The following is a 26,255-nucleotide window of genomic DNA, read 5'->3' as shown; positions in this document are numbered from 1 at the left end:
GGGTGGCCTCGGAATCTGCATTTCCACAAGCTCCTCAGGGATTCTGATAAAGTGGTTAATTTGGCTTTTCCCATCTTTCTTCTCAGTTTCTTACTTGCCTTCCAGCCTCTTTTTCTTGTTCTATCCATAGACATTTATTGAATATCCACTATTTGTCTGCTGCAGTGTTGGGCATTGAGATAAGAAAAGAAAACAATAAGACACGCAGGTTTTTCTTTAAAGGTGGTAGAAAGAAAACGCAAACAAATACTCATGAAATAATCAGATCCATTCCAGAGGTAATTGCATGATGTTATAGGAACACAAGGAAGAGAGAGCTAACGGTCTGAAGACTTGAGGGAGGGCTTCCTGGAGGAGGAGACATTTCACTTCATTCTGGAGGAAAGAGACTAGAGTGAAAGGGGCCCTCAGGCAGAGGCCTGCGGGTTGGAGGGCGCCTATGGCTGCTGGAGCCCAGGTTGTCGTAAACACTCTGAGGGGCTCAGGAGAGATGGGATGGGCCAGCTGGGGTGCCGCAGAAGCCGAGGCAAAACAGGTAGCGGAGGGCTGCTCCAGAGGGGCCTGTGTGTTAGGCTAAGGGGTTTGAACATGATCCTGTAGGTGATAGGAAACCAAATGTGATTTCAAACAGAGGAGGGACGTAGTTAGACGTGTGCTGTGGAAGGATCTCTCTGGCAGTTGCAGAGATGGTGATCTGGGGGCTGAGTGGGGCGGCATGGGAGACACTGGAGGTGTGGAGGGCAGGTGGGAGGCAGTCACCGAAGTCTGCGCTGTGCTCAGTCGTGTCAGACTCTCTGTGACCCCATGGACTGGAGCCCGCCAGGCTCCATGGGATTTTCTAAGCAAGAGTACTGGAGACGGTTGCCAGTACTCCTCCAGGGGATCTTCCTGACCCAGGGATCGAGCCCACGTCTCTTTGTCTCCTGCTTTGGCAGGCGGGTTCTTTACCACTGAGCCACCTGGAAGCCCCACCAAAGTCCAGGAGAGTCCAGGAGACTTGAATTAAAGATTTTTCTCCCTAAAGGGTGGGGAGAATCTTTAGGCATAGAATTGAGAGTTTCCATTTACTTCCTGAATGTTGAGGAATGAGGGGAGAGAAGGGGAAGAGCCCCAGATAATTCTGAACTAAAAAACAATGTATTTACTTATTTTTGGCTGCAGTGGGTCTTCACTGCTGTGTGCCGGCTTTCCCCAGTTGCGGTGAGCGGGCTACTATCTGCTGCGTTGCACGGGCTTCTCACTGGGGGCTTCTCTTGTTGGGGAGCACAGTTCTAGAGCTCGGACTTCAGTAACTGTGGGGCTTGGGCTTAGCTGCCCCTCGGCGTGTGGGATCTTCTTGGATGAGGGATCAGGCTTGGGTCCCCTACACTGGCAGGCTGGTTCTCAACCACTGGACCACCAGGGAAATGCTAAATCTTAGAATTTTTAACTTGAATTTGATAGAAATCAGGAGTATGGGAAGAGGAACAGATTTTAGGGAAGGTACAAGTTTAGCTAGGAAATCCTGAATTTGAGGTTCCCATGGGACAGTCAGGAAGTGCTGTCCTAGAGGCAGCTAGGTGTACAGGCTAGAGGTGGAAGAGAGGGGCCCGGGACTGGAGAGGCATCACGCACAGCTGGGACCACCCAGGAGTGTGTCAGGGAGAAGGCGGGAGGGTCTCTGGCAGCACCACATCTGAGGAGAGGCCAGAGAGGAGACCCAGCGTGGAGGTGGGCAGCCCCAGGGTCAGAGTAGCATGGCCCCGGATGGCGAGGGAGAGGGATGCTACATAGGAAGTGATGTCAGCTGTGGAAAAGCCACATGCGGTTAAGACTGGAGAGCGTTTACTGGATTGAGGAACTGGGGCATCTGTAATGACCTCTAGGAAAGTGGCTTCAGGGGAGGGCTGGGGACAGGAACCAGGCTGCAGAGGTTGGTGAATGGCAGGCCAGAAAATGGGGACTGTTAGAAGGAACTCGTTTCTAACTGGGTTGTCTGGTCAGGAAGAAGAGGAGCTTGGGAAGGGAGCTGGGAGGGGAGGCAGCTTCGAGAGAGAGGCAGAGGGTTCAGCGGAAGACACAGACCGGAATGGGGCTGAAGTGATGGATATGAGGGGGAGGGAGACGTTGAATGTAAAGCCTGTCATGCTCAATAGAGTAAGGGTCTAGAAAAGATGGGGAATGATGTGGATTGTGACCCACGCAGACCCTTCTTCAATGGGAGAGGGCCACCTTTTGTCCAATGGAGAGACAGGTACTATAGTTCAGTTCAGTCGCTCAGTCGTGTCCGACTCTTTGCGACCCCATGAATCGCAGCACGCCAGGCCTCCCTGTCCATCACCATCTCCTGGAGTCCACCCAAACCCATGTCCATTGAGTCAGTGATGCCATCCAACCATCTTATTCTTTGTTGTCCCCTTCTCCTCCTGCCCTCAATCCCTCCCAGCATCAGGGTCTTTTCCAACGAGTCAACTCTCACATGAGGTGGCCAAAGTATTGGAGTTTCAGCTTCAACATCAGTCCCTCCAATAAATACCCAGGACTGATCTCCTTAAGGATGAGCTGGTTGGATCTCCTTGCAGTCCAAGGGACTCTCAAGAGTCTTCTCCAACACCACAGTTCAAAAGCATCAATTCTTCAGTGCTCAGCTTTGTTCACAGTCCAACTCTCACATCCATACATGGCCACTGGAAAAACCAAAGTCTTGACCAGATTGACATTTGTTGACAAAGTAATGTCTCTGCTTTTGAATATGCTGTCTAGGTTGGTCATAACCTTCCTTCCAAGTAGTAAGCGTCTTTTAATATCTGCAATCACCATCTGCAGTGATATTGGAGCCCAGAAAATAAAGTCTGTCACTGTTAACACTGTTTCCCATCTATTTCCCATGAAGTGATGGGACTGGATGCCATGATCTTAGTTTTCTGAATGTTGAGCTTTAAGCCAACTTTTTCACTCTCCACTTTCACTTTCATCAAGAGGCTCTTTAGTTCTTCACTTTCTGCCGTAAGGATGGAGTCATCTGCATATGTGAGGTTATTGATATTTCTCCCTGAAAACTTGATTCCAGCTTGTGCTTCTTCCAGCCCAGCGTTTCTCATGATGTCCTCTGCATGTAAGTTAAACAAGCAGGGTGACAATATACAGCCTTGACGCACTCCTTATAGGGTGTGAGGACATACCTATAAGTGTTGTGGGGAGGTTGCTCCTGCCTCATGGTTTCTATTTCTGTTGAGTTGAGGGATGAGATTATCCATTGAGAGTGGTGGAGAGGGATGGGAGGAAGGCTGGCCTGGGACTTCCCAGCAACCTGGGACCTGAGGTTGGTGGGAAGGCCTTGGAAACACTCAGCAAGGGTCAGCGGATTGGGGTCCCTGAAGCAGATTCTAGCTGGTGGGTTTGCAATGAGCGCGGTCCTTCTGGTTCCGCAGTTTCCCCACCGGCCCGGGGCAGGGTGGGAACAACCTATGGCTGCACTGTTCTTGCCGGGAGCTGACAGGGTGGGCAAGGACATGGGAGAGGATGTGGGGAGTGCTGGGTGTGCCCCTCCGTGACCCTGCGACCATCTGAGGGGTGGAGACACGTGCAGTCTGGGGAGCTGATCATGTGAGAGCCGGAAGGGGCGAGGGCCGGAGGTCTCGGGGGCCGCAGGGGAGGGGAAGGGCTGAGTGACCCTGGCTCTGCTCCCTCGCCCCCTGCCCCAGGACCAGAGCCCAGGCCACAGGCCATCTCCCGTGGTGCGCATGGCTCCAGGTCCCGTGACTTGGTTTCCCAGGCACCTAGGCTCTTCCTGCAGCCGGTGTTAAAGAAACTCAGAGGAAATGTGGTGGAGTCGAGGGAAAGGAGTCCACGCGAAGACTTGGACACGAGTGTTCCAAGCAGCTTTATTTGTAATGGCCCAACCTGGAAACACCCCCGGTGTTCATCAGCAGCGGCGGGGACGGGGGCGGGGGACACACCTGCATGCCCCGCAGTGGGATGAGCTGCTGACGTGGGCGAGCACGCGGGAGAGAGACAGGAAGGAGAGAAGGCAGACAGAGAAGGCTTGTTTGTGTGATGCCATGTGTGACACCCTGGGAACTCTAGAAAGCGCCAGTGAATCTATGGTAACAGGAAACATACCCGTGGCTGCTGGGGATGGGGGGACAGTGAGAACCAGTGGGTAGGAGACGGGAATTACGAAGGGGTGCAGAGAGGATCTGGGGGCTCACATCTTGATTTCGGGGGGGTTGCACAGGTGTACACACGTGTCACAACATTGCATTGTACTCTGTAACTATGTGTAGTTTATTGTATCTTTAGTAGAAATTTAGTGGCACTTTCTTAGTGCATTGCATTATATTATATCATTATATTATGTATTAAGGTATTCATTACTGAGTAGAGTCCTATTCTGGGCTCTGAGACCCCTAGCCTAAAGCCTGGGAGATAGGGTGCTCTGGGGGTCCTGTCCTGCACATACCTCGGGCTCAGGAAATACCAGTGTCCTTGGTTGTCAGGGAGCTGAGAAAGGTCGGTGGACTCACCTGCCGTGGCATCTAGAGACCAGAGGATCCACACGGGGAGCCTGCCTTGCTGGGGGTGAGGTGCTCGAAAGAGCTTGGGTAACCAGGGTGCACACCTAGGCCTGGATCCTGGCTCCATCACTCACTGATTCTGACTTTGAGGGCGTTGCTTAGCCTCGCGGAACCTCGGATGTGTAATCTGCAAAGTTCCCGAGGTGCGGGAACATTGTGGATGGCGGGGTCCAGCACTGCAGACGCTCGAGGACTGCCGATCCACGCAGCCTCCTCCTCGCCTATCCATCAGAAGCTGCCGGTGAAGAGCCTTCTGTGCTCCTCCCGTGTGGCTTCACTTGTCACCTCGAATGCCGCCTCTTTCGTGAAGCTGTCATGCTGTTCCCCTCCCCTAACCCCGTGCAGGGAGTGCTCCCCGCTCTGACTTGCAGTGCTCTCTCTCACAGTCAGGAGTGTAGCTCCCATCACATCATATTCCAGGTATCTTTTTACACGTCTGGCTCCCAGGTGGGTTATGCAAAAGCAGTGTACCCTCTGAGGGCAGGGGTCTGGGATTCCTCACCTCTGCACCCTCAGAGTCTGCTCACTAAACGCTCTGCGTGTGTGCGTGAGCAAAGGCAGCCCGGTGTCTGGGACTGGACGGTCGGCACTGATGTGACGGTGGTGATAGGTGTCCTGCTCAGGGAAGCCTCTTTGACCTCTGACATGTTCGCTTTGGTCTTCTCTAGTGATGAGGAGAAGTCAACCTGCTGGGTGCATCCTGGGACGGCATCACCCATCCAGAGTGGACACTCTTCCTGTCCAGGTAAGGAGCTCGTCCATCCCTGCCTTTGCAGGCCATGAGGAGGGGATGCCCTGCGGTGGCTGTGGGAACCCGCTACCCTCACTTTGCTTCTGAATTTTTCCTTTCTCTTCGAATGGACTCAGCTAAGCATTGACCCACCACTGGGCAGATGAGGGCAGGAGGGTTGATGCTCAACTTGAGGTCTTTTCAAGCTTCCAATCCTATGCTCAGTGACTGGGACTGACCTCTGAGGGCGAAGAGCTTGCTTATCCCTCTTATTCCTCTGCCCAGTTGGAAAACCCCCTCCACCCTGAGAGTGCCCTCCCAGGCTAGTGGGAAAGATGGGCCCCATCCGAGCCAAGATGGTTTCATTCTAAATTGAAGAGGTGGAGACACCAAGAGTCATAAGGCCTGGGGTGTTTCAAGTGAACAGCCCACCACCTTTCTCAGGATGCTACCGTGGACCATAGCAGAGGGGCAGGAGCGACAATGTTGGACCGCCCCCCGCCCCCCCCCCCCCACCCCTCCAGCCACTCGCTGGCCTCCCAGCCGTTCACCCGGCCACACAGAGTCCCGGGCATTCTTGGGGCACAGGGGCACTGCTGGATGTTCGGGTCAAGGTGCTGACTTGCCCAGAGCCTGCTTTCTTTTCATTTCAGAACTGGACTCATTTTGGTTCTAGAGCCAAAAAGGACTTCAGGGGTCATGGAGTCTGACTCCTTCATTTTAAAGTAGGGAAATGGGAGAGCAGAGGAAAGGGCCTGGCTCACGGCCACTTAGCTAGCAAGCAAAGAAGCATTGGAGTTAAATGCACAGGTCCTAGAGACAGAGGGACCTGAGCTCAAATCCTGGCTTGAGTTTTTATTAGTGTGACTTTGAGCAAGTGGCTGGGTCTTCTGGGACGTAGCTTCTTTGTCTGTAAAATGGGGATGGGATTATGAACCTCAGAAGGTTGTAGCACCGATTATGCAAGAGAGTCACATCAACAGAGGTGACTGCTATTGTTTTTGTCACCATTGTATTTTCAACTTGAAGCGAAGCCTCAGGACCTCAAGGCTGCGGCTGTCTTCTTCTGGGTTGGTGTTGCCACCGTCCGTTCATCTTACCATGGCCCTAGGTAAAGCTAGGGGATGAATACAAGTCTGTGAGCCAATCCTGTCGTTTTTGGCTGCAGCCAACTGGTTGTCCAAGGTCGGGAAGGGGTTAAGATGCCCCTGAAGCTTGCTGGAAGGGCAGCTGCCTTAGTGGGCACTCCGCCTGGACAGGAATATAAGCACTCTTGGTGTTGCCTGGGCAGAGAGGGCAGTGTGCAGGGAAGTTGCTGGAAAAGGCAGGGGACATAATCCACGCTGGCCTCTTTCCCAGGCACATCACAGTGGCAGGATTATTTATGATTCTGACCCAATGGGGATCCTTCTACACGGGGAGGCTGCCAACCCACGCCCTTCTGAATGGGAGCATCCTCGCACAGGGCCAGAGGGGAACAAGTAGCGTTTATGGGGCAACACAGAGGAAAGAATGTGAGCTTTGCAGATAGGCGACCAGACTCCTGTCCTGGCCCAGACGCTTCCTGTGTGACCTTTGGCAAGTCGATGGAGCTCTCTGGGCCTCAGTTTCCTCATCTGTAAAAATGCTCGGGCTGATGCCTGTTGTGTAATGTTGCTCTGCAGACTGAATATGCTCGTAGGGGTAAACCATGTACCTTAGAGGAGAGAGGCTCTCACTAAGCAGTGGCTGGTGGCATGATTTCTGTGGACCACGTCCTGAGAGGGAGGTGGGCTGCCCCGCTGCACTGAAGCATCAGCATCTCCATCAGCAGCAGCCATGGAAATACAGAGCCTTGATACCCGGCAGTGAGTGAAGAGTAGCTGAGGCCAGCACTCTGTCCAGCCCAGGCCCCAGTGTCCAGCAGCTTGTGTCTGAGGGCAGCAGGGAACAGGGCAGGAGAGGCACAGGCCAGCACTGAGTAGCCTGCTTATAAAACCTCTCACCCAGGCAGGTGTTTGAGTGCTGAGAGAATCTGCGCCCGTTCCCTAACGTGTCAGCCACAGGGCTCTGGCAGCGGTGCCCGGCCTGCCTCCACCTCATGCTGGATTCCCTTGGGCTCCCGGAAAGCTCGTCCTCCTCTGCCGCAGTTGGCGGCGGCCTCTTTGAGAGGCAGGACTCGGCCAGGGTGGCTGTTTGGGGGCGCGGCAGAGCCAGAGGCTCCCGGAGCGCCCTGTGGAGCAGGAGGCGCGGAGCCTCCGGAGCTGTGCAGCAGGGGCTGCGCCCGCCTGGAGGGCGGCCTGGACGCCTTGCAGCCAAGGTCAGCTTCCTGAGCTACTCAGTCCTCTTTCATTTTGCAAGTCAGTGCTTCTCCATTCCAAGCATTTCCATGGATAAATTGTTTTTAGAGGTGCTGTAAAAAAAAAAAAAAAAAAAAAGCCTCATTTTTTCGGGGACTGATTTCCCAGGTCTGTGGTGTCTTGTTCAGAAGCAGAGCTAATGACAGTGGCCTGGGATTTGAAGACTTGCGCATGTGTACTAAGTCGCTTCTGCTGTGTCCAGCTCCTTGCGACCCCATAGACTGTAGCCTGCCACCCGCCCAGCTCCTCCGCCCATGGGATTTCCCAGGCAAGAATGCTGGAGTGGGTTGCCGTTTCTCCTCCAGGGGGTCTTCCCGACCCAGCGATTGAACCTGCATCTCTTGCATCGGCAGGCGAGTTCTTTATCACCAGCACCATCTGGGAAGCTCTTGGAGACCTGAGTCCTGGTCTTAAGTGCTAATTATCCATGAGATCTGGGGCCAGTGACTCGCAGTGGCTCCAGCTTCTGCTCCTGTGATATAAGCAGGGCTGATCCTGAGGACCTTCCAGGGCGGTCGCCTGGGCATTCACTGCTACATCCCTGGGGGCTGGCACAGGGCCTGGCACAGAACAGAGGCGCAGTAAGTGTTTGTTGAATGAAGGAAGGAAGCCTGCAAAGCAGCGATCTATTTTGTCGCTTCACTGCTCACAATGGGGGGCATCTCCTCCACAGCCAACTCTCTTGCTGTTTGCTGGAAGCACAGACTGATAGAGTGGACAGAAAAGGGTGAGACTGTTGGTTTGACCACTGCTGGCTTATCTGTGAATTGCCCCTGTTCTCCGAGTCTCCATCCCTCCTGAGTGCAGATTGGGCTTGTGGAAGAGAGGGTGATTTTGTGATTTTGCTTCCTCACAGGTTTGCCCAAAGGTTGGGAGATGGATTCTACCCAGGAAGGAGCTGTGTATTTCATCAAGTGAGTAAGATGGAGTTTCTTTCCAGTCTTGCTGTTCTACTTTTGTCCTTGTACCTGATACTTCCTTGGGCGGGGAGACAGTTAAACGGTCTTCCTGGAGGCCTTGCTGGGATCTGTGAATGGCCAGGAGATGTCACGGGTTCCAAGTTAAAGATAAAGCTCAGGGTGTGTGTGTGAAGCCCTGCAGATAAAGCCCAGGGTGTGTGTGTGAAGCCCTGCACATAAAGCCCAGGGTGTGTGTGTGAAGCCCTGCAGATAAAGCCCAGGGTGTGTGTGTGAAGCCCTGCACATAAAGCTCAGGGTGTGTGTGTGAAGCCCTGCACATAAAGCCCAGGGTGTGTGTGTGAAGCCCTGCACATAAAGCCCAGGGTGTGTGCGTGCGTGCGTACGTGTGTGTGTGTGTGTGTGTGTGTATCTGTGCACGTGCATGTGTGTTGGCCCAGGAGAGCTTGCGTCAGTCACAGGAAGTTCTCTGGGGTGGTGGGGTGGGGCTGGGTGGCGTGAGAGAAACTGTTCTAGACGCTTGGGTCAAAGGCTTAGAGGAAGGAGACGGGGGCCCTCTGTCATCCTGGGGGTGGCAGGCGTGTGTCTGGTACTCTGTGTCCCCTCAGGGGTGGTCAGGGCCCTCTGTCGGCTGGGTGGCTTGTGTTCTTGGGTGCAGCAGGCAGCCCTGGGGGCCAGGGTGCCCGCGTCTGCCCCGCTGGATGCCTCCCCCTCTGCCTTGACCTGGGTCCCTCTGCTTCCCCGCTGGCCTGGCTCCCGGCTTCACTCTCAGGCTGAAGCTGGCGGGCTCGGGCCGGCGGGGCTGGGCCTGGCTGCAAACAGCTGGGGCTCAGGCACCAGCAGAGGGAGCCGCCGCCCAGCCTGCAAGGAGAGCCTTTTTCTCATCTCCTTTCCTCTCTCCCTACTTTCTCACCTTCCTTGTCTGTGCTGTGAGAGGTCCTATTTCCATCTCCCGCCTCAAGACCAGCCAGCACCTGCATCAGTTTGCCTGTTAACCGTATTCCCCTCCAGGCTCGTCTGTCCATGAGATGACGGGCAAGAATATTGGAGTGGGTAGCCATTCTTAAACAAAAGCAGTAGGGGAAAAATGGACAACTGATCTGTTTCAGAAGTTGTTCTGATATGATGGCTCTCATGGCCTGAGCTTTTCCTGAAATTGAACTCCTTGCTTCAGTTAAGATTTACTCCTTTTTCTCCTCCTTGATGCCAGCACCTCAGCATTCCCTTATGCACACCTGGCTCTTGAGGTCATTTACGAAACACTTTCACGTGTATTAAAAACTGGTTTTGACTGCGGGCTCTTAGTTCACGCGGGCTCTTCGTCCCCTGACCAGGAATGGAACTCACGCCCCCTGCACTGAACGTGCAAAGTGGTAACCCCTGGACGCCAGGGGAGCCCGGCACTTCTGCGTGTATTACCTCGTCGGCCTTTGAAAGCGCCCCCCTTTCCGCGGTCCAGGCCGGCCCCTCCCGGCCCTCAGCTTCCGCAGCTGGGCAGCTGCACTGATTCTCGTTTTCCCTCCATCAGGCCAAACTATTTTCTGCCTCAGGATCCTTGCACTTGCTGTTCACTCTGCCTGGGCACACTTTCCTCCTCTTTTTGTACATCTGGTTTCTACTCAACATTTGGCTCAAGTGACATCTTCTCAGCAGGGCTTTCCTGGTGGCCTTGTCTGAAGCTCCCTCCTGTTCCTCCTTAGCTGCCACCCCCCCCCCCTTACTTTTCTTTACCTGCACTACTGGAAAGCTTCTTGTTTACGTGTTTGTTCCGCTGTTTTCTTGCTGGTGTCCCCCACTGCCGTATCAGCCCCGAGAGCAGATTTTGGCTATTTTGTGTTCCACTCTGTCCTGGATCCTTTCTGGCACTTGATAGGAACCCGGTCTTTGGTGAAATGAATGAAACATGTTGGGAGAAAGAGGCATGATTAACTCCTGCTCTGGCCACCAGCGCAGAGCGTCTCCTGAGAGCCTCCTTCAGCGTGTTCAGTCCTAAGCTCTTGGCCTTCCCACCACCAGCATGTTGCGTCTCTGTTGGAAGTGCCACCAGCGCAGAACCCTCGGGCCCCTCCTCCAGAGGTCCTGTCAATTTCCTCTTAAAGATCCCTCAGCACCACCGCTTCTCAGCATCCCTGTGGCCGCCACCCAGGCTTGTGCCCACCTGGGCTCTCACTCTTACCTGGAATCATTCTAGCAGCTTCCAGTTCATCTTCCTGCCTCCAAGCCATCCTGCTGCCAGAGTACTTTGCTCTACAGTGCGAACTGGGTCATGTCACTCTCCATTAGAAACCTTTCCTGCCTCCCATCAGTTATAGGATACAATCGAAATTCCTTACTCAGGCACTTGAAAGGGCTTTGTAATCTGGCTCCTGCCCCCTTTTGCAGCCTCTCCCACACCCCATTTTGCCAGACTATCTCTTGTGTTTCCCTCGAGGCGCACCTCCCTTCCACGCCCCCAACCTTTCTGAGTGTAATCCCTCCTCTAACGTGGCTTGCGTTCACCTGTAAATACTTCCTTTTCCTTCAAGACTCTGCTCGCGGTGTCACGTCTTCAGGAGCGCACACCTGTGTTGTAATTGTACGGGTGCCGTTTCCTGTAGATCACTGGTTCACAAACTCGAGTGTGCGATGGAGCCACCTGCAGCGCGTGTCGGAACAGACTGCTTGGCCCAGCCGGAGCGTTTCTCATTCAGAGTCTGCGTTTCTAACAGGCTCCCAGGTTATGCTGCTGCTCCGGGGACCACACTTGGGGAACTACTGATCTGGACTGAAAGCTCGCCAAGGGCAGAGGTAGCATGATGTGGCCGTGAAGTCTGGAGACAGAGGCAGTGTCATTTCACCGCGTTTTGTGATGAAACGCCAACTACCCATCTGTCCTGCATCTGTGTCGTTCCCAGACTCGGCGGCCACTCGGAACACCAGGAACGGCTGCGGCCACTCTGAGAGCTGAGTGCTGTACTACACTTACAGCTCATTCAGTGCCCCAGCAGCTTTATGAGGGAGGTTCTGCCATTTCTAACTGTTTGTGAAAGTAAGAGAAAGGCAAACCAGAGCTTAGTAAATGACTTGTTCAATGCCTGAGGCTTGTAGAAAGCAAAGCCGGGATTCAGCCCCACGTCTGCCTGATTTCAGAGTCTGGCCTCTTAGCATCATGCCGCAGCTGTCTCCAGCATCCTCTGTGCCTCTCCTGGACAAGGGAGGCATCAATAAGCCCAGACTGAATGAGTGAGTGACTGAGTGAATGACTCTGGCCTGCTCTTCTTATTTTCACACAGTCCCCTGCATAATCAATTCCCTACAAAGGCTTATGACATTGGGTTGGTGGGTGAGTTAGAGACTGAGGGCCCCAGACATGAATCAGTTCAGTTCAGTTGCTCAGTCGTGTCCAACTCTTTGCGACCCCGTGAATCGCAGCACACCAGGCCTCCTTGTCCATCACCAACTCCCGGAGTTTACTCAAACTCATGTCCACTGAGTCAGTGATGCCATCCAGCCATCTCATCCTCTGTCGTCCCCTTCTCCTCCTGCCCCCAATCCCTCCCAGCATCAGGGTCTTTTCCAATGAGTCAACTCTTCGCATGAGGTGGACAAAGTACTGGAGTTTCAGCTTCAACATCAGTCCTTCCAATGAACACCCAGGACTGATCTCCTTTAGGATGGACTGGTTGGATCTCCTTGCAGTCCAAGGGACTCTCAAGAGTCTTCTCCAACACCATGGTTCAAAAGCATCAATTCTTCAGTGCTCAGCTTTCTTCACAGTCCAACTCTCACATCCATACGTGACCAGTGGAAAAACTATAGCCTTGACTAGATGGACTTTTGTTGACAAAATAATGTCTTTGCTTTTGAATATGCTATCTAGGTTGGTCATAACTTTCCTTCCAAGGAGTAAGCGTCTTTTAATTTCATGGCTGCAGTCACCATCTGCAGTGATTTTGGAGCCCCCCAAAATAAAGTCTGACACTGTTTCCACTGTTACCCCATCTATTTCCCATGAAGTGATGGGACCAGATTTCATGATCTTAGTTTTCTGAATGTTGAGCTTTCAGCCAGCCTTTTCACTCTCCTCTTTCACTTTCATCAAGAGGATCTTTAACTCCTCTTCACTTTCTGCCATAAGGGTGGTGTCATCTGCATATCTGAGGTTATTGATATTTCTCCCGGCAATCTTGATTACAGCTTGTGCTTCTTCCTGCCCAGCGTTTCACATGATGTACTCTGCATAGAAGTTAAATAAGCGGGGTGACAATATACAGCCTTGAAGTACTCCTTTTCCTATTTGGAACCAGTCTGTTGTTCCATACCCAGTTCTAACTGTTGCCTCCTGACCTGCATACAGGTTTCTCAAGAGGCAGGTCAGGTGGTCTGGTATTCCCATCTCTTTCAGAATTTTCCACAGTTTATTGTGATCCACACAGTCAAAGTCTCTGGCGTAGTCAATAAAGCAGAAATAGATGTTTTTCTGGAACTCTCTTGCTTTTTCAATCATTCAGCGGATGTTGGCAATTTGATCTCTGGTTCCTCTGCCTTTCCAACAGGTAATAATAAAAGTCAGCTATCCATATAACTTTGGAATCTGGGCTTCACTTTTTTCTTCTCCTTTTAGTGTGGTTGAGTCAAATTTCAATGAGCAAATACTGATATTTGGCCAGCATCAGATAAATCTGATAATTGTGTTCAATAGATCCTTCCCTTCATGGTGCTTGGGAGGTCATTCTTTGGTATTACACAACTGATGGCATTGCTCAAGCGTGTGTGCAGTTTTAAAGTGTCATTGAACAGAAAGGATATGCAGGGAGAAGAGAAAAAGCACAGGGTTAAAATGTGGGTAAAACCCATTGCAAGCCTGTGCTCATGCACACATAAACCCACTGGAGGGCACCAAAGCACGCATGACCGGCCCACTGAGGCCTTGAAAGGGCTGGCTCCCTGCAGAGGGTGGGTCCTCCCTGAGCTGACAGGGGCATCCTGACTGTCCTCTGCCACCCCTCAACCACTGTGGGCCTGGTGGAGTCCTCTGATGCTTGGAGATCTGGCCGGGTAACACTCATCCCTGATTTTCCCTGACCTGTGACTCCTTCCTGCTAAGGCAGCTGTCTGTGGAGCTTGTCAGTTCAGTCTCCAAGAGTGCGTCTCTCTTCAGCTGGCTAAGAGGGCGGTAGGACAGAGGTCCTTTCTGTGGAGGCACGCCCCCGTTACCCTCGCTCCCAGCCTGGGCCCTGCTGCCCCCGCCCCCCCCACCAGGACGCTGCCCTGTGACTGTGCCAGCTTGCACGGGCACCTCTGCCCCTCAGGGAGCCCCACCCAGCTGCTGTCACATCCTTGTTCTGGCCTGGATGCTTCCTCCAAGATGGGGCCAGGACGGGCTCTCTGCACCTGTGCCTCTGGTTCTGTCAGGGTGGGCTCAGTGCCGTGCCAGGGGCTGCAGGGGTGGGGTGGGGGCAGGCACCCAGGAGCCCAGGGCTGGCTCACAGGAATCATCAGTAGAGAGCCCAACCTGGGGGACCCCAGAGGAGGTGGTGTCCCAGGAAGTATGATGGAGCCTCGCAGGGCAAAGGAGAGAAGTCCCAGGGCAGCGAATCTGCGCGTTCGTCACCTGCCCAGCTCTGTCCTCCGAAAGGCGAGTCACACCTTGGAACAGTAAAGCATGAGACAGACGAGGAGAGAAGTGAGGCGTGGCGTGGCGCTCGGAGCAGACAAGCCCCATTTACAGACGAGGAAGACTGAGGCTCAGCAGCCAGGTCACTCGTTCAGAGTCCCTCATCTGGGAGCCAGGGCTCAATCTCAGGTCCTGAAGGAGAGTTTATCACCCGGGCTCCATTATCCGCTCCCCGCTTATTACCTTTCGGCAGGAGACACCGTCCAGGCGTGGCTGGATGGGGAAGGGGCAGACACATTTGAGGGGCAGTGCATCGCCCAGTTTAGTGGTCCCCAGTATTGTGTGGTGGGGGAGGTAGGCCCTCGAAAGGCCAGGAGCATGCGAGTGTTCAGAGACTGAATCCCTGACTGAGAGTTTTGGACTTTTTCTTCTAAGTGCTGGGGGATGTGGATTCCAAAGTGGAGGATGGATGGAGTCACAGAGGCACGTTCTTTGGAATATCCTCCCTTAAAACCACCTCCTCACTCCCTCCCAACCTAGGCCTTTCAGATGAGTCTTGCTCCCGCTCTGCTGTGTAAACAGAGAGGGACTTCAGACTTGGCGCAGGTGGACCATTTTCCGGCCCTGCCTCACCAGTCCTTGTTGGGCCTTGGAGACCCCTCGCCCCTTGCGCCCTGAAGCGCAGGTGGTGCTCCGGCAGCCAACCTCGCGTGCGTCTCCAGCCCACAGCCCCCCAGGTCCCCGGAAGCACCGAGGCTCTAGCTCGGGCCTCTCAGAGGATCGAGGGACTTGGCTGCCGCCCTCGCCCTCCGTCTGCCAGAGAGAAAGCTCTCAGCAGGCCCGTCTGCCTCCTGCCCTTTCCAGTCGTCTGAGGAGCTCGTGGAATGGAGGCTGGGGTCCTTACTCCCTTTCCCACTCTAGCTGTCCCCTCGGGATGCTGTAATCTCCGGTTCCAGCCTTACTTTGCTCCGCTGGCTCCTCGAGGCCCGAGGCCCCCTAGAGCCCCGCGTCTTGGGCTGCCTGGGGCGGGTTCTCCCCCAGCCTGTCCTGGGCGGTCTCGCCAAGTCCTGCAGAGCAGGGACAGGTGGGCTGGGCCGAATCGGCACTGCCTGCCCGGGGCCTGCGTCCAGGATTTCTCTGCCCCTTCTGCCGAGTGGCTCCCCGACGGCCAGTGAACTCAGCGTTTCAGCCTTTGGCGGGATGAGGGGTGACCTCAGGACCCCCTTCTTCACCACAGCTGCAGGCAGGTCCATGCTACTCAGACCCGGGATCCCCGGCTCCAGCCTGGTCTGCCCTGGGGTGGGAAGGACGGTCTTTCCAGCGGCTTCCTCTGGGGATGTGGGAGTGGGCTGTGGATCAGATCCCCGTAACACTCCCAACCTGTTGCTCCTCCTGGACTCTGGGAGGAAGTCTGTGCGTTTGCACTTTTCCTAGTAAATCCTTTTCAACGATAAAGGCTTCAGTTGTAAAAGTGATGCTTGTATCACATTAAGAGAGACCCATGGAGAAGGGAAATCGTTGTATTTAAGTGAAGAGAGGCTTAAATTTTAAAAATTAAGGTGATTCAAATAAACATTTGGAAGAGATGTAATAATCATGTGGGTGGATGCTGGCAGCTGCCCTTTGTGCCATCCTCAGTTGCTTCAGTCGCGCCCGCCTCTTTGCAACCCTGTGGACTGTAGCCCGCCAGGCTCCTCTGTCCATGGGATTCTCCAGGCAGGAATACTGGGGTGGGCTGCCATTCCCTTCTGCAGGGGAACTTCCTGACCCAGGGCTTGAACCTGTGTCTCTTGCATCTCTTGCGTTGGAGGTGGGTTCTTTACCTCTAGCGCCCCCTGGGAAGTGCCCTTTTCTGGTCCTTGCTTATTGCAATATTTCTTTACCCAGAAGTGACCCCAGGAACTCATCTGGGGTCTCCGACTTCTGGGTCTCAGAGGCAGAGGGGACTAGGATCCGGTTAGCCTGCCTGGAAGTTCAGGTGGGAATACTCCATTTTCTTTCCGTCTTCCCGATCATGACTAGGAAACTCAGCGTCTCTCCTGCACGCGGCTATTGTTACAGAAATCTTTCCCCAGCATCCACAGAAAGGCGAAGAGGGGGAAACTGAGGCTGTTTGGGGTAGGGAGAGAGAGAGAACTCTGAACGATATCGGCTTTTCTGCAGCAGAAACAGGGCTGAAATCCTATTGACTGAAGCCTTCCTTTCTGCCTCTGACCCTCAATAATGCAAAACACAGGTACCCCCAGCTCAGCTAGCATCCTTGCCCAAGGTCATTGGAGACCAGCTGGGCTGGGGGACCTAGAAGGTCCTGGCATCTTGTAATGGACTCCAATCTGCTCCAAACATGATTTCTTTAAATTCACTGGGTGGACTCGGGGGAAGGGAAGGCGTTAGGGCTCTCGCCACAGCCTCCCGACACCCGGAGGCATGCCCGGCTCTCGGGTGGACAGCCGTGGAGACACAGGCAACCACAGGCAGGCCTGGGGAGACCCTCGATGCCAGACCCTGGCCAGCTCTGGCTCCCTGCACTCTGGTGGGAGGAGCGCGGAATGCAGCTTGCATGGATGGCGGCCCCGTTGCCCTTTGGGGGGCAGCCTCGGCCCTGCAGTGGATGGCCAGGAAGCCTGTGCTGAGGAGCTCTGTTCTCACCCAGGCGGGCAGCACGGGTGCTTAACAGCTCGTCACTGGGGTGGATGGAGTTAAACCTTTCCAGGGACTATTTACTCCTGATCCTAAGTGACAGCTTGGGGAGGGAGCATCACGTGGCCCTGAAATCCCCCGGGAGCCGATGGAGCATGCCCAGCTGCTTCTGCCTGGGAAAGATGCTGGATCCCGCAGTCCCCGCAGCAGCATCCTCTCCCCGCGCCAGGGACCTGTCAGCTGGAGAGGTGACTGATTAGACCAGACCAGACCCGAGCCCTGCGCCTTGGAAGGGGGCCCTGGGGGCAGGGAGGAGGACCCCAGCTGGCCCGAGCTGGGGGGAGGGCTGCCTGGGGGCTCGGAGAGATATAGCTTTTCAGCGTGGGGCTCGCACCTCAGCAGCCGGTGAGTCTGTTTTGATGCATCATGTGGGCGAGCGGGGAGGGGAGAGTTGGGCTCTGGTCGGGGCTGGCAGCCGCCTGCCCACCGTGTGAGTCTGGGCTGCTGGCACTGCGGTGCCACCGCCTTCCCCATCCCTCATTCTTGGCAGCGATGCTTCAGGATCGTGGATGCTGAGAATGCTAATTTTATCCCTGTCTGTGCCCCCACCGCCACCTCCAGAATCCCCGGTGAAGGCTCATGTTGTCTGAATTTATTACATTTGAACCAGATCGCCTGCGTGAGGCCAGCCTTGGGGATGCCAGCTTCCTGGGGTCCAACCGGGGCCCCAGTCTGGCTTGAGCAGAGAGGCGAGCCCCACCCTGCCTCTAATCCTGCCAGAGGAGTGGCTTCAAGACCAGCAGGAAGGAGAGGAGGGGTTTGGGGGTTCAGGCTCAGGTCAGCCCCAGGGACCCATCTCCCTCAGTGTGGGGGGGTTGGGTGTATATTTTATGGGTTAGAGGTTGGGGCTTACGGCCGCTGAGCTCTTGAATTCCTCGGGGGCATCTGACCTCGGGTTCTCAGATTCCGTGGGGAGCCCCTGAGAGAGCTGGAGCCTTCTGCGTGGGCATCGGGGGATGGGTTTGTCATGGAGGGGGCCAGGCTGCAGCCCCCAGAGCCTCGGGCGTATTGTGTGGGGTTCTGGGCACAGGTTGGTGAAATGGCAGAGTAGGGTGATGAGCAGGGGCCCAGGGGAGAGTTGGACGAGAGAGGAGGAGAGGCTCTGGGAGATTCTCCTTTAACCGCAGGCGCAGGGGGAGGAGCGGGGGCTGCAGCCTAGAGCCTCGGAAGGCCAGAGGTGGGAGAGCCAGTAGGGAGCCAGCCCCGGGGTGCAGGGCCGGGTCAGCGCTGAGCTGGGGAAAGGTGGTGGGAGCAGGATGGGCGCAGAGTCAGAGGGGGTCCCGGCCTTCAGAGCCTGGCTGTTCCTCCCCAGTCCCTGTAGGGCCTTTACCCTCAGTCTGGCTCCCCTGAGGGTCTCCTGGGAACCCTGGTGGAACGGCTCTGCCTGAGCCTGCTGTCCAGACAGCCTTGGGTGCATGGCAGGCACCTGCCTATGACTCTCCCAGATCTGGATTCCAGGCCTCCCTGGGGGGACCTGGGAGCTGGGGGCTCCCTTGGGCTCCCACCGTGGAGGCCCGCCCCTCTGCCCACCGGCACTGCCTCCCTGGCGGAGCAGACCGTGGCGGGGGACCGGAGCCATCGCCAGGTGGGGCGGCCGGGGGGTGAGCCTGGCACTGCCCCGGGGGCTTGCCTGGCAGAAAACAAGGGCTCCCTGTGTCCTCAGCAGGGCGCAGAGTGCTGGGCTGCAGATATGAATTATTAAGAGTCCTTGGCTTTCCAATCAGAGGCGAGGTGCTAAACGTGTTAGCGTGGCTGTGTAATTAATCCTGGGGGCGCTGCACAGGCTCGAGACAATGGGGGCCTTTTTTTCCCTGGGTTCTGCTTCTTTTCCTTCTTCACAGGAAGGTGATGGTGCAGGACGCATTACACAGATAATTACTTTTAACGTGTCTGCCTGGATTATTCAGTTGGGTTCTTCCTGCGTGGTGTAAATGACTTAATTACCGAGGAAGTCAGTGAGCAGGCAGTCCCATGGACGGGCTGACACCTCGCCTGACAGCCTGAGCCCGGGGCCTGCGTCTTCCTTCCGGGCCTGCCGTGGGTCCCCTGAGGCCGCTGCACTGAGCCTGGACCCCCAAAGGGGCCTCAGGAGGGGGAGGCTTGCAGTGGGGGGAGAGCTTGCTGAGAGGCAGCTCAGCTGCAGCAGAGAGTCCTGCTAGGGGAGGAGGCAGCATGGACATCACCCGTCAGTAAGACGACTGGGAGGCCAGTCTCCAACAGTTAAAAAAAACCCGCACGTATTCAGAGAGGAAAGAACACGTTTGGGAAACATTCAGAATAAATGGTGAGCGGAGAGGAAGCGTGCTGAGGGCAGGCTGAGTGGGACCCTCCTCTTGGCAGTCTCGGGCCAGGTGGGCTCCTGCCCTGCACCCACGGCTCCAGATGCCTTCCAAGTGCAGACGAACCCTCTGCGGCCTCCTTGAGGGGCGCAGCTGGGTCCTACCCTCGCCTGGATAGTCCCAGTGACAGGGGCTCATTGCCTCTCCAGGCAGCCTGCTCCACGGTCAGAACATTCTTCTGTCCTGAATCAAAGCCTGCCCACTTCTAAGTTCCACCCTTTGGTTTTGGTTCTTCGAAGCAGCACAGAACAAATCAGCTCTCTTTCCAAGAGTGATAAAGGTGGTTTTCTTCATATTAAAATAGTGCATAATAGCCTTTGGACATGATGTAGTTTATGTAATCATATTTGTGTTGGACACTTAGGTGGTTACCCTTATTTTCACAAATATATATATATGCCCAAATATTCAAATTATATACTGCATCTCTGAGAGAATTACACTTAATTTAAATCTTTTCTTTATGGGTTACCCTACATTCTTAATGACTATGTATTAGTTTTAAACTCACAGAATAGGAACTTTTTTTTTTCTGTATTTTGGATTATTTTCTTAGGATGAATGCTAAGACATAGAATTAATGTGATAGAGGCTATACATTAAAAAAATTACTATTCTATGAGTATAAAACTAATACATAGTCATTAAGAATGTAGGGTAACCCATAAAGAAAAGATTTAAATTAAGTGTAATTCTCTCAGAGATGCAGTATACAATTTGAATATTTGGGCATATATATATATTTGTGAACTCATGCACAGATATATGACTATGTTTGTTACCAAAATACACAAATATACTGTGAAACATTGACCACGTATATATTTTTGTCACTTAAATAAAAAGCATTTCTCCATGTCATTAAGTATTCTTTTACAATGTCAATTTTAGTGACGGGTATTTCATTATAGATCTATTCCATTTATTTGTTTGTTTAACTGGCCCCTATGGTAAACTATGTGTTTCCAGCTTTTCACTTTTATAAATAATGCTACAGTGAACATATTAACTACCTGACTCTTTACACGTATCAGTGACTTTTTTCCTTAGGTTACATTTCTAGAAGTGGAATTCCTATGTTTTAAAGTAGCTTGACATATTTTGCCAATTCACTGTTAGAAAGCACTAACTTCCATTCCCAGCAGCTGTGTATAAGAACGTATTTTGTGGCCTGAGCATCAGCCTTGACTATTCTAGCTTTTTCCACTGTTTCGATGCATTGTTTCTTGAGATGGATGAACGTTTGCCTATTAGTGAGTTTTAAAATTTAAAATTCTAAACGTTTAAAGGGTGACGGATCACCTGTTATCATTTGTTTGTTCACGCCTTTGGGTTTTCTTAAAAGATAACTTAGTGCAGTCGTCAAGATTGCAGTTACGGGGCCGCACTGAGGCCGACTCTGGGTTCTGCCGCTTGCCAGGGACACAAGCTTGACCGTGACTTATCTCTCTGTACCTCAGTTCTCCATCTGTAAACTGAGGATAGTAATGTTCCTTATCTCTCAGACGTTCTTGTGACGATAAATGAGGTCACATATGTAAGGCACACAGCATCATGCTAAGCAGAGAAAGCAACTGGGCTTTTATTATCTTACTAGTGTTGATTGGCATGAAAAACACAGAAGCCAGTGTCATGCTTTCCCTCCCCCCGAGTCCCCCCGGCATTTGGGAGCAGACGCCTCGGGAGACACCGCCCGCCCCCTCAGGCTCTGCTGCTGCCTCCCCCAGGCTCGGTCTCCCCAGCACAGAGCTCAGGGAGCCAGCCGCCCCCACCCCCACGGCCACCCCGGCAGTATCACGCCCCTGTGACTCCTTCTGGCAGGCGCTGGGACAAGAGAAATCGGCTCCGCTAGTGTCTTCTGGCTAGCAGGACAGTCCGCTGGAGTCCCTGCTCCAGCGGCCCAGCCCCTCACACGCTGCAAGGCAGACGGTATCCAGGGTGACATCAGATCCTTCCAGGTCACTTAATCTCTGAGAAGGCTTGGTCCTTCTTGTGTGAACACAGGGTTCAGGGATGGGCAAGTCAACACTGACCTGGCAAATATGGGTGGGTGCTGAGACGTCCTCCTTGCAGGGCCTGGGACCACCCCTCTTCCACAGGGAAGGCGAGGCCCCTCCCTAACTGACGTTGCCATGTCCGCTCAGTCTGGCTCTTCATTACCTGAGAACTTGAGTCTATAATTGCAGGTGCCAATTCACTTTTAATTAGCCTAATGCTTGCAATTAGCTTGTTAAATTCAACCTAACCTCTAGTGGTGAGGCCATTTTTACTGATTTTGCTTGGTTCCTAGGTCCTCATTAGTATCAGTGGGCTCTGCGCAGATTGCAGGCCAGTCCGTTTGTCTCTCCTGAAACCGCGGCTGCTAGCTGGGGAACTGAAGGGGTCACAGCAGGGAAGGAAAATCTGCTTTAGGTGAGGTGGGATGGTGGGTTGGGAGTGTTCTGATGGAAACATAGTTAGATTTGTTGGACTCACAAGTGAGGTCTAGAATCCAGCTTCCTTCCTTCTAATTCAATGTTCTGCCCCTTCTGAACCTCAGTTTCCCCGTCTCTAAAATGGGAGTAATAATTATTTGCCCTGCTTGCATCTCTGAGGTTCAAATGAGTTAACGTAGGAGATGGGTGTGAATGTAAAGCAATATGAAATTACTTTATCATGTCAAATGTGAAAGTTCTTTAGAATCAAACAAATGATCCCAGCATCCCTGGATGCTAGTTCCTGGACCTATCTGTCGCTTCTCTTGCTGTTTTCTTGATTCTTGATTCCACTGTCTTTGGATCTTGTTCATTCCCCCCAAACCATGGGTGATTTGAGCATCGACATATAACAGATGCTCCATACATAGTTTTGTTGCTCAGCCGCTCAGTTGTGTCCGACTCTTTGCCACCCCATGGACTGCAGCGTGCCAGGCTTCCCTGTCCTTCACCATCTTCCGGAGCTTGCTCAAACTCATGTCCATTGAGTCGGTGATGCCATTCAACTGTCCAGTCCTCTGTCGTCCCCTTCTCCTCCTGCCTTCAATCTTTCCCAGCATCAGGGTTTTTCTAATGAGTTGGCTCTTCGCATCAGGTGGCCAGAGCATTGTAACTTCAGCCTCAGCACCAGTCCTTCCAGTGACTATTCAGGACTGATTTCCTTTAGGATGGACTGGTTGGATCTCCTTGCAGTCCCAGGGGCTCTCAGAGCTTCTCCAACACCACAGTTCAGAAGCATCAATTCTTGGGTGCTCAGCCTTCCTTATGGTCCAACTCTTGGTTGGATATATAAAGATTTGGATGGGAAGATGTGTGGCCCAAGGGATCGCATAGGGAAACAGTTATGAGAAAGCCTTTGGTGGCAGCTGGCAGGGGGTGTTGACTTCCTGTCCTCTTCAGCCATGCCCCCTACTCCACTCCACTGGGCTGCTCCACGGCTGGAACTTCGCGTTTTTGTGAAGTTCCGCATAGAGTCAGGCACATAGCGGTTGTTTGATACCTGCTTCATGACTGGGTGAGTGAGACAGGGTAATGTGGTAGAGGCTGCGTGGAATTGGGTCAATGAACGCGATTGGAATCTTGGCCCCCCTGCTTTCTTTCAGCAAATATTTACTGTGTGCTTATTATGGACCAGATACTAAGCTGTGGAAATGAATTTTAAAATTCGTGGTTTAGGAAGGGAGTAGACGTGTGCAATGATATATGATATGAGATGTATATGTTAGAGATACATGTATATGATATGATACCTGTGTATGACAGAGACGTGCGTTGTGTTTGTTGGTGGCCCAAGAAAGACTCTCTCCCTGGGGGGTCAGGAAAGGACTCCTGAGGAGGGGCCTGAACCTGGTCTCCTCAGTTTGGGGAAGTCGCTTAACGTCCTTGGGGCTTGGTTTCCCAAGCTATTGTGTCGGGGAGACTAAAACAGCCTTCATGGAGGTGAGGATGAAATGAACTGAAATAACATGAATGAAACGTCTGGCCCCAAATAATCTTTTAATAAATGTTAAAATGTTTTCTTAGAGCCAGCCCACGTACTTGGTTGGTGGAGGAGAGGCGCTAGCCAGGGTCTCAAGGGATTTCAGAAACTGACTCATGCAGCTTCGTCTCAGCTCTGCTAGGTAATACCTGTGTGGCCTTGAGCAGGTCTCTTCTCCAAGTCTCGGTTGCTGTGTCCACAAAGCACGGATAACTAACCTGTTATCTGGATCAACGGAGAGACTTCAGGCAAGGTGCCTAGAGCCTGCTTGGTCCATAGTAAGCACGGGAAAATAGTGGCTCTTCCTTGTCATTATTAGCAACATATTTCATGGAGAGACTACATCTGCATGCTGACGCCCAGATTTGCTCAGAAAGGAAGGGGGGGTGAGGGGGTCCAGGGTAAGACTGGGTGATAGCCAGCACCTTCTGAGAAACTTTCCTCAAGGTGAGGTGATCAGAATTCTGTTGAAGTTTGGAGGCTACCAGGCTTGAGTGAATTGGTGAGGTTTGCTATAGCTGGGAGAGCCTGCTTCATGGGAAACTGAGAGGTAACCCCCTGACAGCAGGAACTTAATTCCCTCAGGCACATAGCGGCCGTTCCTGCAGGCAACATCCCAGTGGCTCTGTCGCCTGGCTGGTCCCTTGACCTTCCTAAGCAAAGCAGCCTGGCGGCCATGCTGGGTTGCCGTGGTAACTGGCGCCCTCCCAGCTGGGTTGCCCTGGTAACCAGTTAGCTGGTATTGGGGGAGGGGGATGGTGAGCTGGGGGAAATCAGCCTCAAAAGAGGCAGAGAAGGACAAGGGTGGGACCAAGAGGAAAACACATCCCAGGTGCCCCAGCGTAGCTCACGTCTCTCTCCCTCGTGGGACGGGGAAATCCAGAGAAAGGCAGGTAGGAAAGGATGCTGTGTTGCTTCCTGCTGTGTGTGTGTGCTGGCGCGAGTCATCTTGAGCAACGCAGGATCCTCGAAGGCTTGATCGGGCAGCGCAGGAGCTCTCTCAGGCCAGGACAAAAGCAACGAGGTCCGGAGAGGGGTCCATGCCCCCACCCCGGTCGCACCGCCCGACGACGTTATCCTCTCTGAACCAGTTTCCTCATCCGTGAAATGTTAGCGCAGACCTTCAGGGCCACTGGGACGGTGCCCGGTTTGCCGGTGATGGTTCCCTCATCTTTCTTGCTGATTTCTGTTCGGTGGACGCTTTCCAGCCTGTGAGCAGCCTGTATTGGAGGCCCACCCTGCTCTGGGCCCAGCACAATGGGGGAAGGAGATGGGAGGTTTGGAATTCTTGGGAGCTTGAGACCTATCTCTCAGCCTCAGGGAGTTTACCGTCCCAGGCTCCTGAGGGCAGGAAGCAAAGGTATACAGTTGGGAACATCTGCAAGAAAGTTTTCAAAGTAGAATCTAACTGAAATTTTTGCTGCCAGCAGAAATACATTTTCCATCACAACCCAGCAAATGTGTGTGATACCCTAGCTGTGCCATGCACACTTCAAGTCATAGTTGAGTCTAGTCTGGTCTATTTTGTTTAAAAAAAAAAAAAAGATATTTTGACCCTTTAGCTTGATTTCACACCCACCTGTGGTTTGAGAAACACTGAGAGAGACCCTGAGCTAAATCTCCTTCCACCTTCCATATGTGCGGTTGTCTGGTTGGCTCTCCATGATTGAAGTGTGTGAGGTCGAATGACTTGCCCAGGGTCACAGAGTAAACGGCATGTGGTCGGCACAGGGTCACAGAGCCAAGGTTTAATGGGGGTCTGTGTGGCTCAGGTTCATAGTTCCCCTGCATGTGCTGAACTTGTTGCCTATTTCCATTCTTTATACAAGAGGATTCCTCTTATAAACAGAGGCGAGGCTTCAAAGACCCCAAATGAAGGCCTGGGGCTGAGCCTAGGCCTCAGTCCCTGATGTCTGCTGGGGGCCGAGGGGGCTGTGAAAGCTGAGACTGAGCCTGAAGCATCCTGGGTGCTCCCTCTGTGTCTCTGAGGCTGGGCCTGAAGCAGTCAAGGTGCTCCCTCTGCATCTGTGAGGTGAGTCTGAAGCGGCCTGGGTGCTCCCTCTGCGTCTGTGAGGCTGAGCCTGCAGCAGTTTGGGTGCTCCCTCTGTGTCTGTGAGGCTAAGCCTGCAGCGGTCTGGGTGCTCCCTCTGCGTCTGTGAGGCTGAGCCTGCAGCGGTCTGGGTGCTCCCTCTGCGTCTGTGAGGCTGAGCCTGCAGTGGTCTGGGTGCTCCCTTGCTCTGTGAGGCTGAGCCTGCAGCAGTCTGGGTGCTCCCTCTGCGTCTGTGAGGTGAGTCTGAAGCGGCCTGGGTGCTCCCTTGCTCTGTGAGGCTGAGCTTGCAGCAGTCTGGGTGCTCCCTCTGTGTCTTTGAGGCTGAGCCTGCAGCAGTCTAATGCTCCCTCTGTGTCTGTGAGGTGAGTCTGAAGCGGCCTGGGTGCTCCCTCTGCATCTGTGAGGTTGAGCCTGCCATGGTCTGCGTGCTCCCTCTGTGTCTGTGAGGCTGAGTCTGAAGCTGTCTGGTGCTCCTTTGTGTCTGTGAGGAGAAGGGGAAGGAGAGACAGGGGCTGGGCCTGGCTGCACTGAAGCTACCCCCCAGTGAGCTCTCCTGGGTCTGAGCCTGTCAGGATCCTGGGGCTCCCTCCCAGCACAGGGTCCTGGGAGGTTTTCTGACAGGAGAGCCTTAAGCCAGGCCCAGGAAAGCCAGTTTTTATCCGTCCATTTCCAGCTTGATGAAGGACATGAAAGTCAGCCTGGGTGGCCAGGCACAAAGTAACCACACAGTAGGCCCCGCTAGGCCTGCAGCGGTGAGGAGCAATGGCCAGCAGAGGATGGGCCCCTGGGAGCGCCTGTGACAGGGCCGAGGTCGGGAGCAGAGCAGGAACCCGAGCCCGTGGAGCAGCGGCCGTTTGCAGCCTGTCTCCTCTCAGGGCCGGTGGCTCCGCCTGGGGCGTGGGCCCTCCTCCAGTGGACCTTGCCCTTTGCAAACGCCGGAGCGAGGTGCTGCCCGCCAGGCCTTTGGGTGCGTTCCCTCTACAGCGTCTCCGCCTGCCCGGTGTGGAGGGGAGGCCAGGGGCTGCAGGTGTGAGGGGGCCCCCAGCCTTGGGCCCCTCCCCTGGTCTTCAGGCG

At 53.8% G+C, this 26,255-nt stretch overlaps 1 protein-coding gene across 9 annotated transcripts in view; it reads left to right on the top strand.

Moving 5' to 3' along the window:
- PLEKHA6 (pleckstrin homology domain containing A6) overlaps positions 1–26,255 on the top strand; it is a 143,073-nt gene that overhangs the window by 1,848 nt on the left and 114,970 nt on the right. For 6 of the 9 annotated variants that reach the window (XM_060396004.1, XM_060396000.1, XM_060396003.1 and 3 more), the window contains exons 2-3: positions 5,225–5,301; positions 8,482–8,539. In XM_060396004.1, the coding sequence (XP_060251987.1) occupies positions 5,225–5,301; positions 8,482–8,539 (135 nt within the window). Of the gene's footprint in view, positions 1–5,224; positions 5,302–8,481; positions 8,540–16,908; positions 17,184–23,892; positions 24,025–26,255 lie in introns of those variants that run through there. The other 3 variants (XM_042256928.2, XM_042256926.2, XM_042256927.2) reach the window with 3 other exon arrangements.

This window comes from Ovis aries, chromosome 12, assembly GCF_016772045.2.
Source record: "Ovis aries strain OAR_USU_Benz2616 breed Rambouillet chromosome 12, ARS-UI_Ramb_v3.0, whole genome shotgun sequence".
In the NCBI taxonomy this organism is placed as follows: domain Eukaryota; kingdom Metazoa; phylum Chordata; class Mammalia; order Artiodactyla; family Bovidae; genus Ovis; species Ovis aries.
Note: the sequence above shows the minus strand (reverse complement) of the source record. Positions and strands in the feature narration are given on the sequence as shown.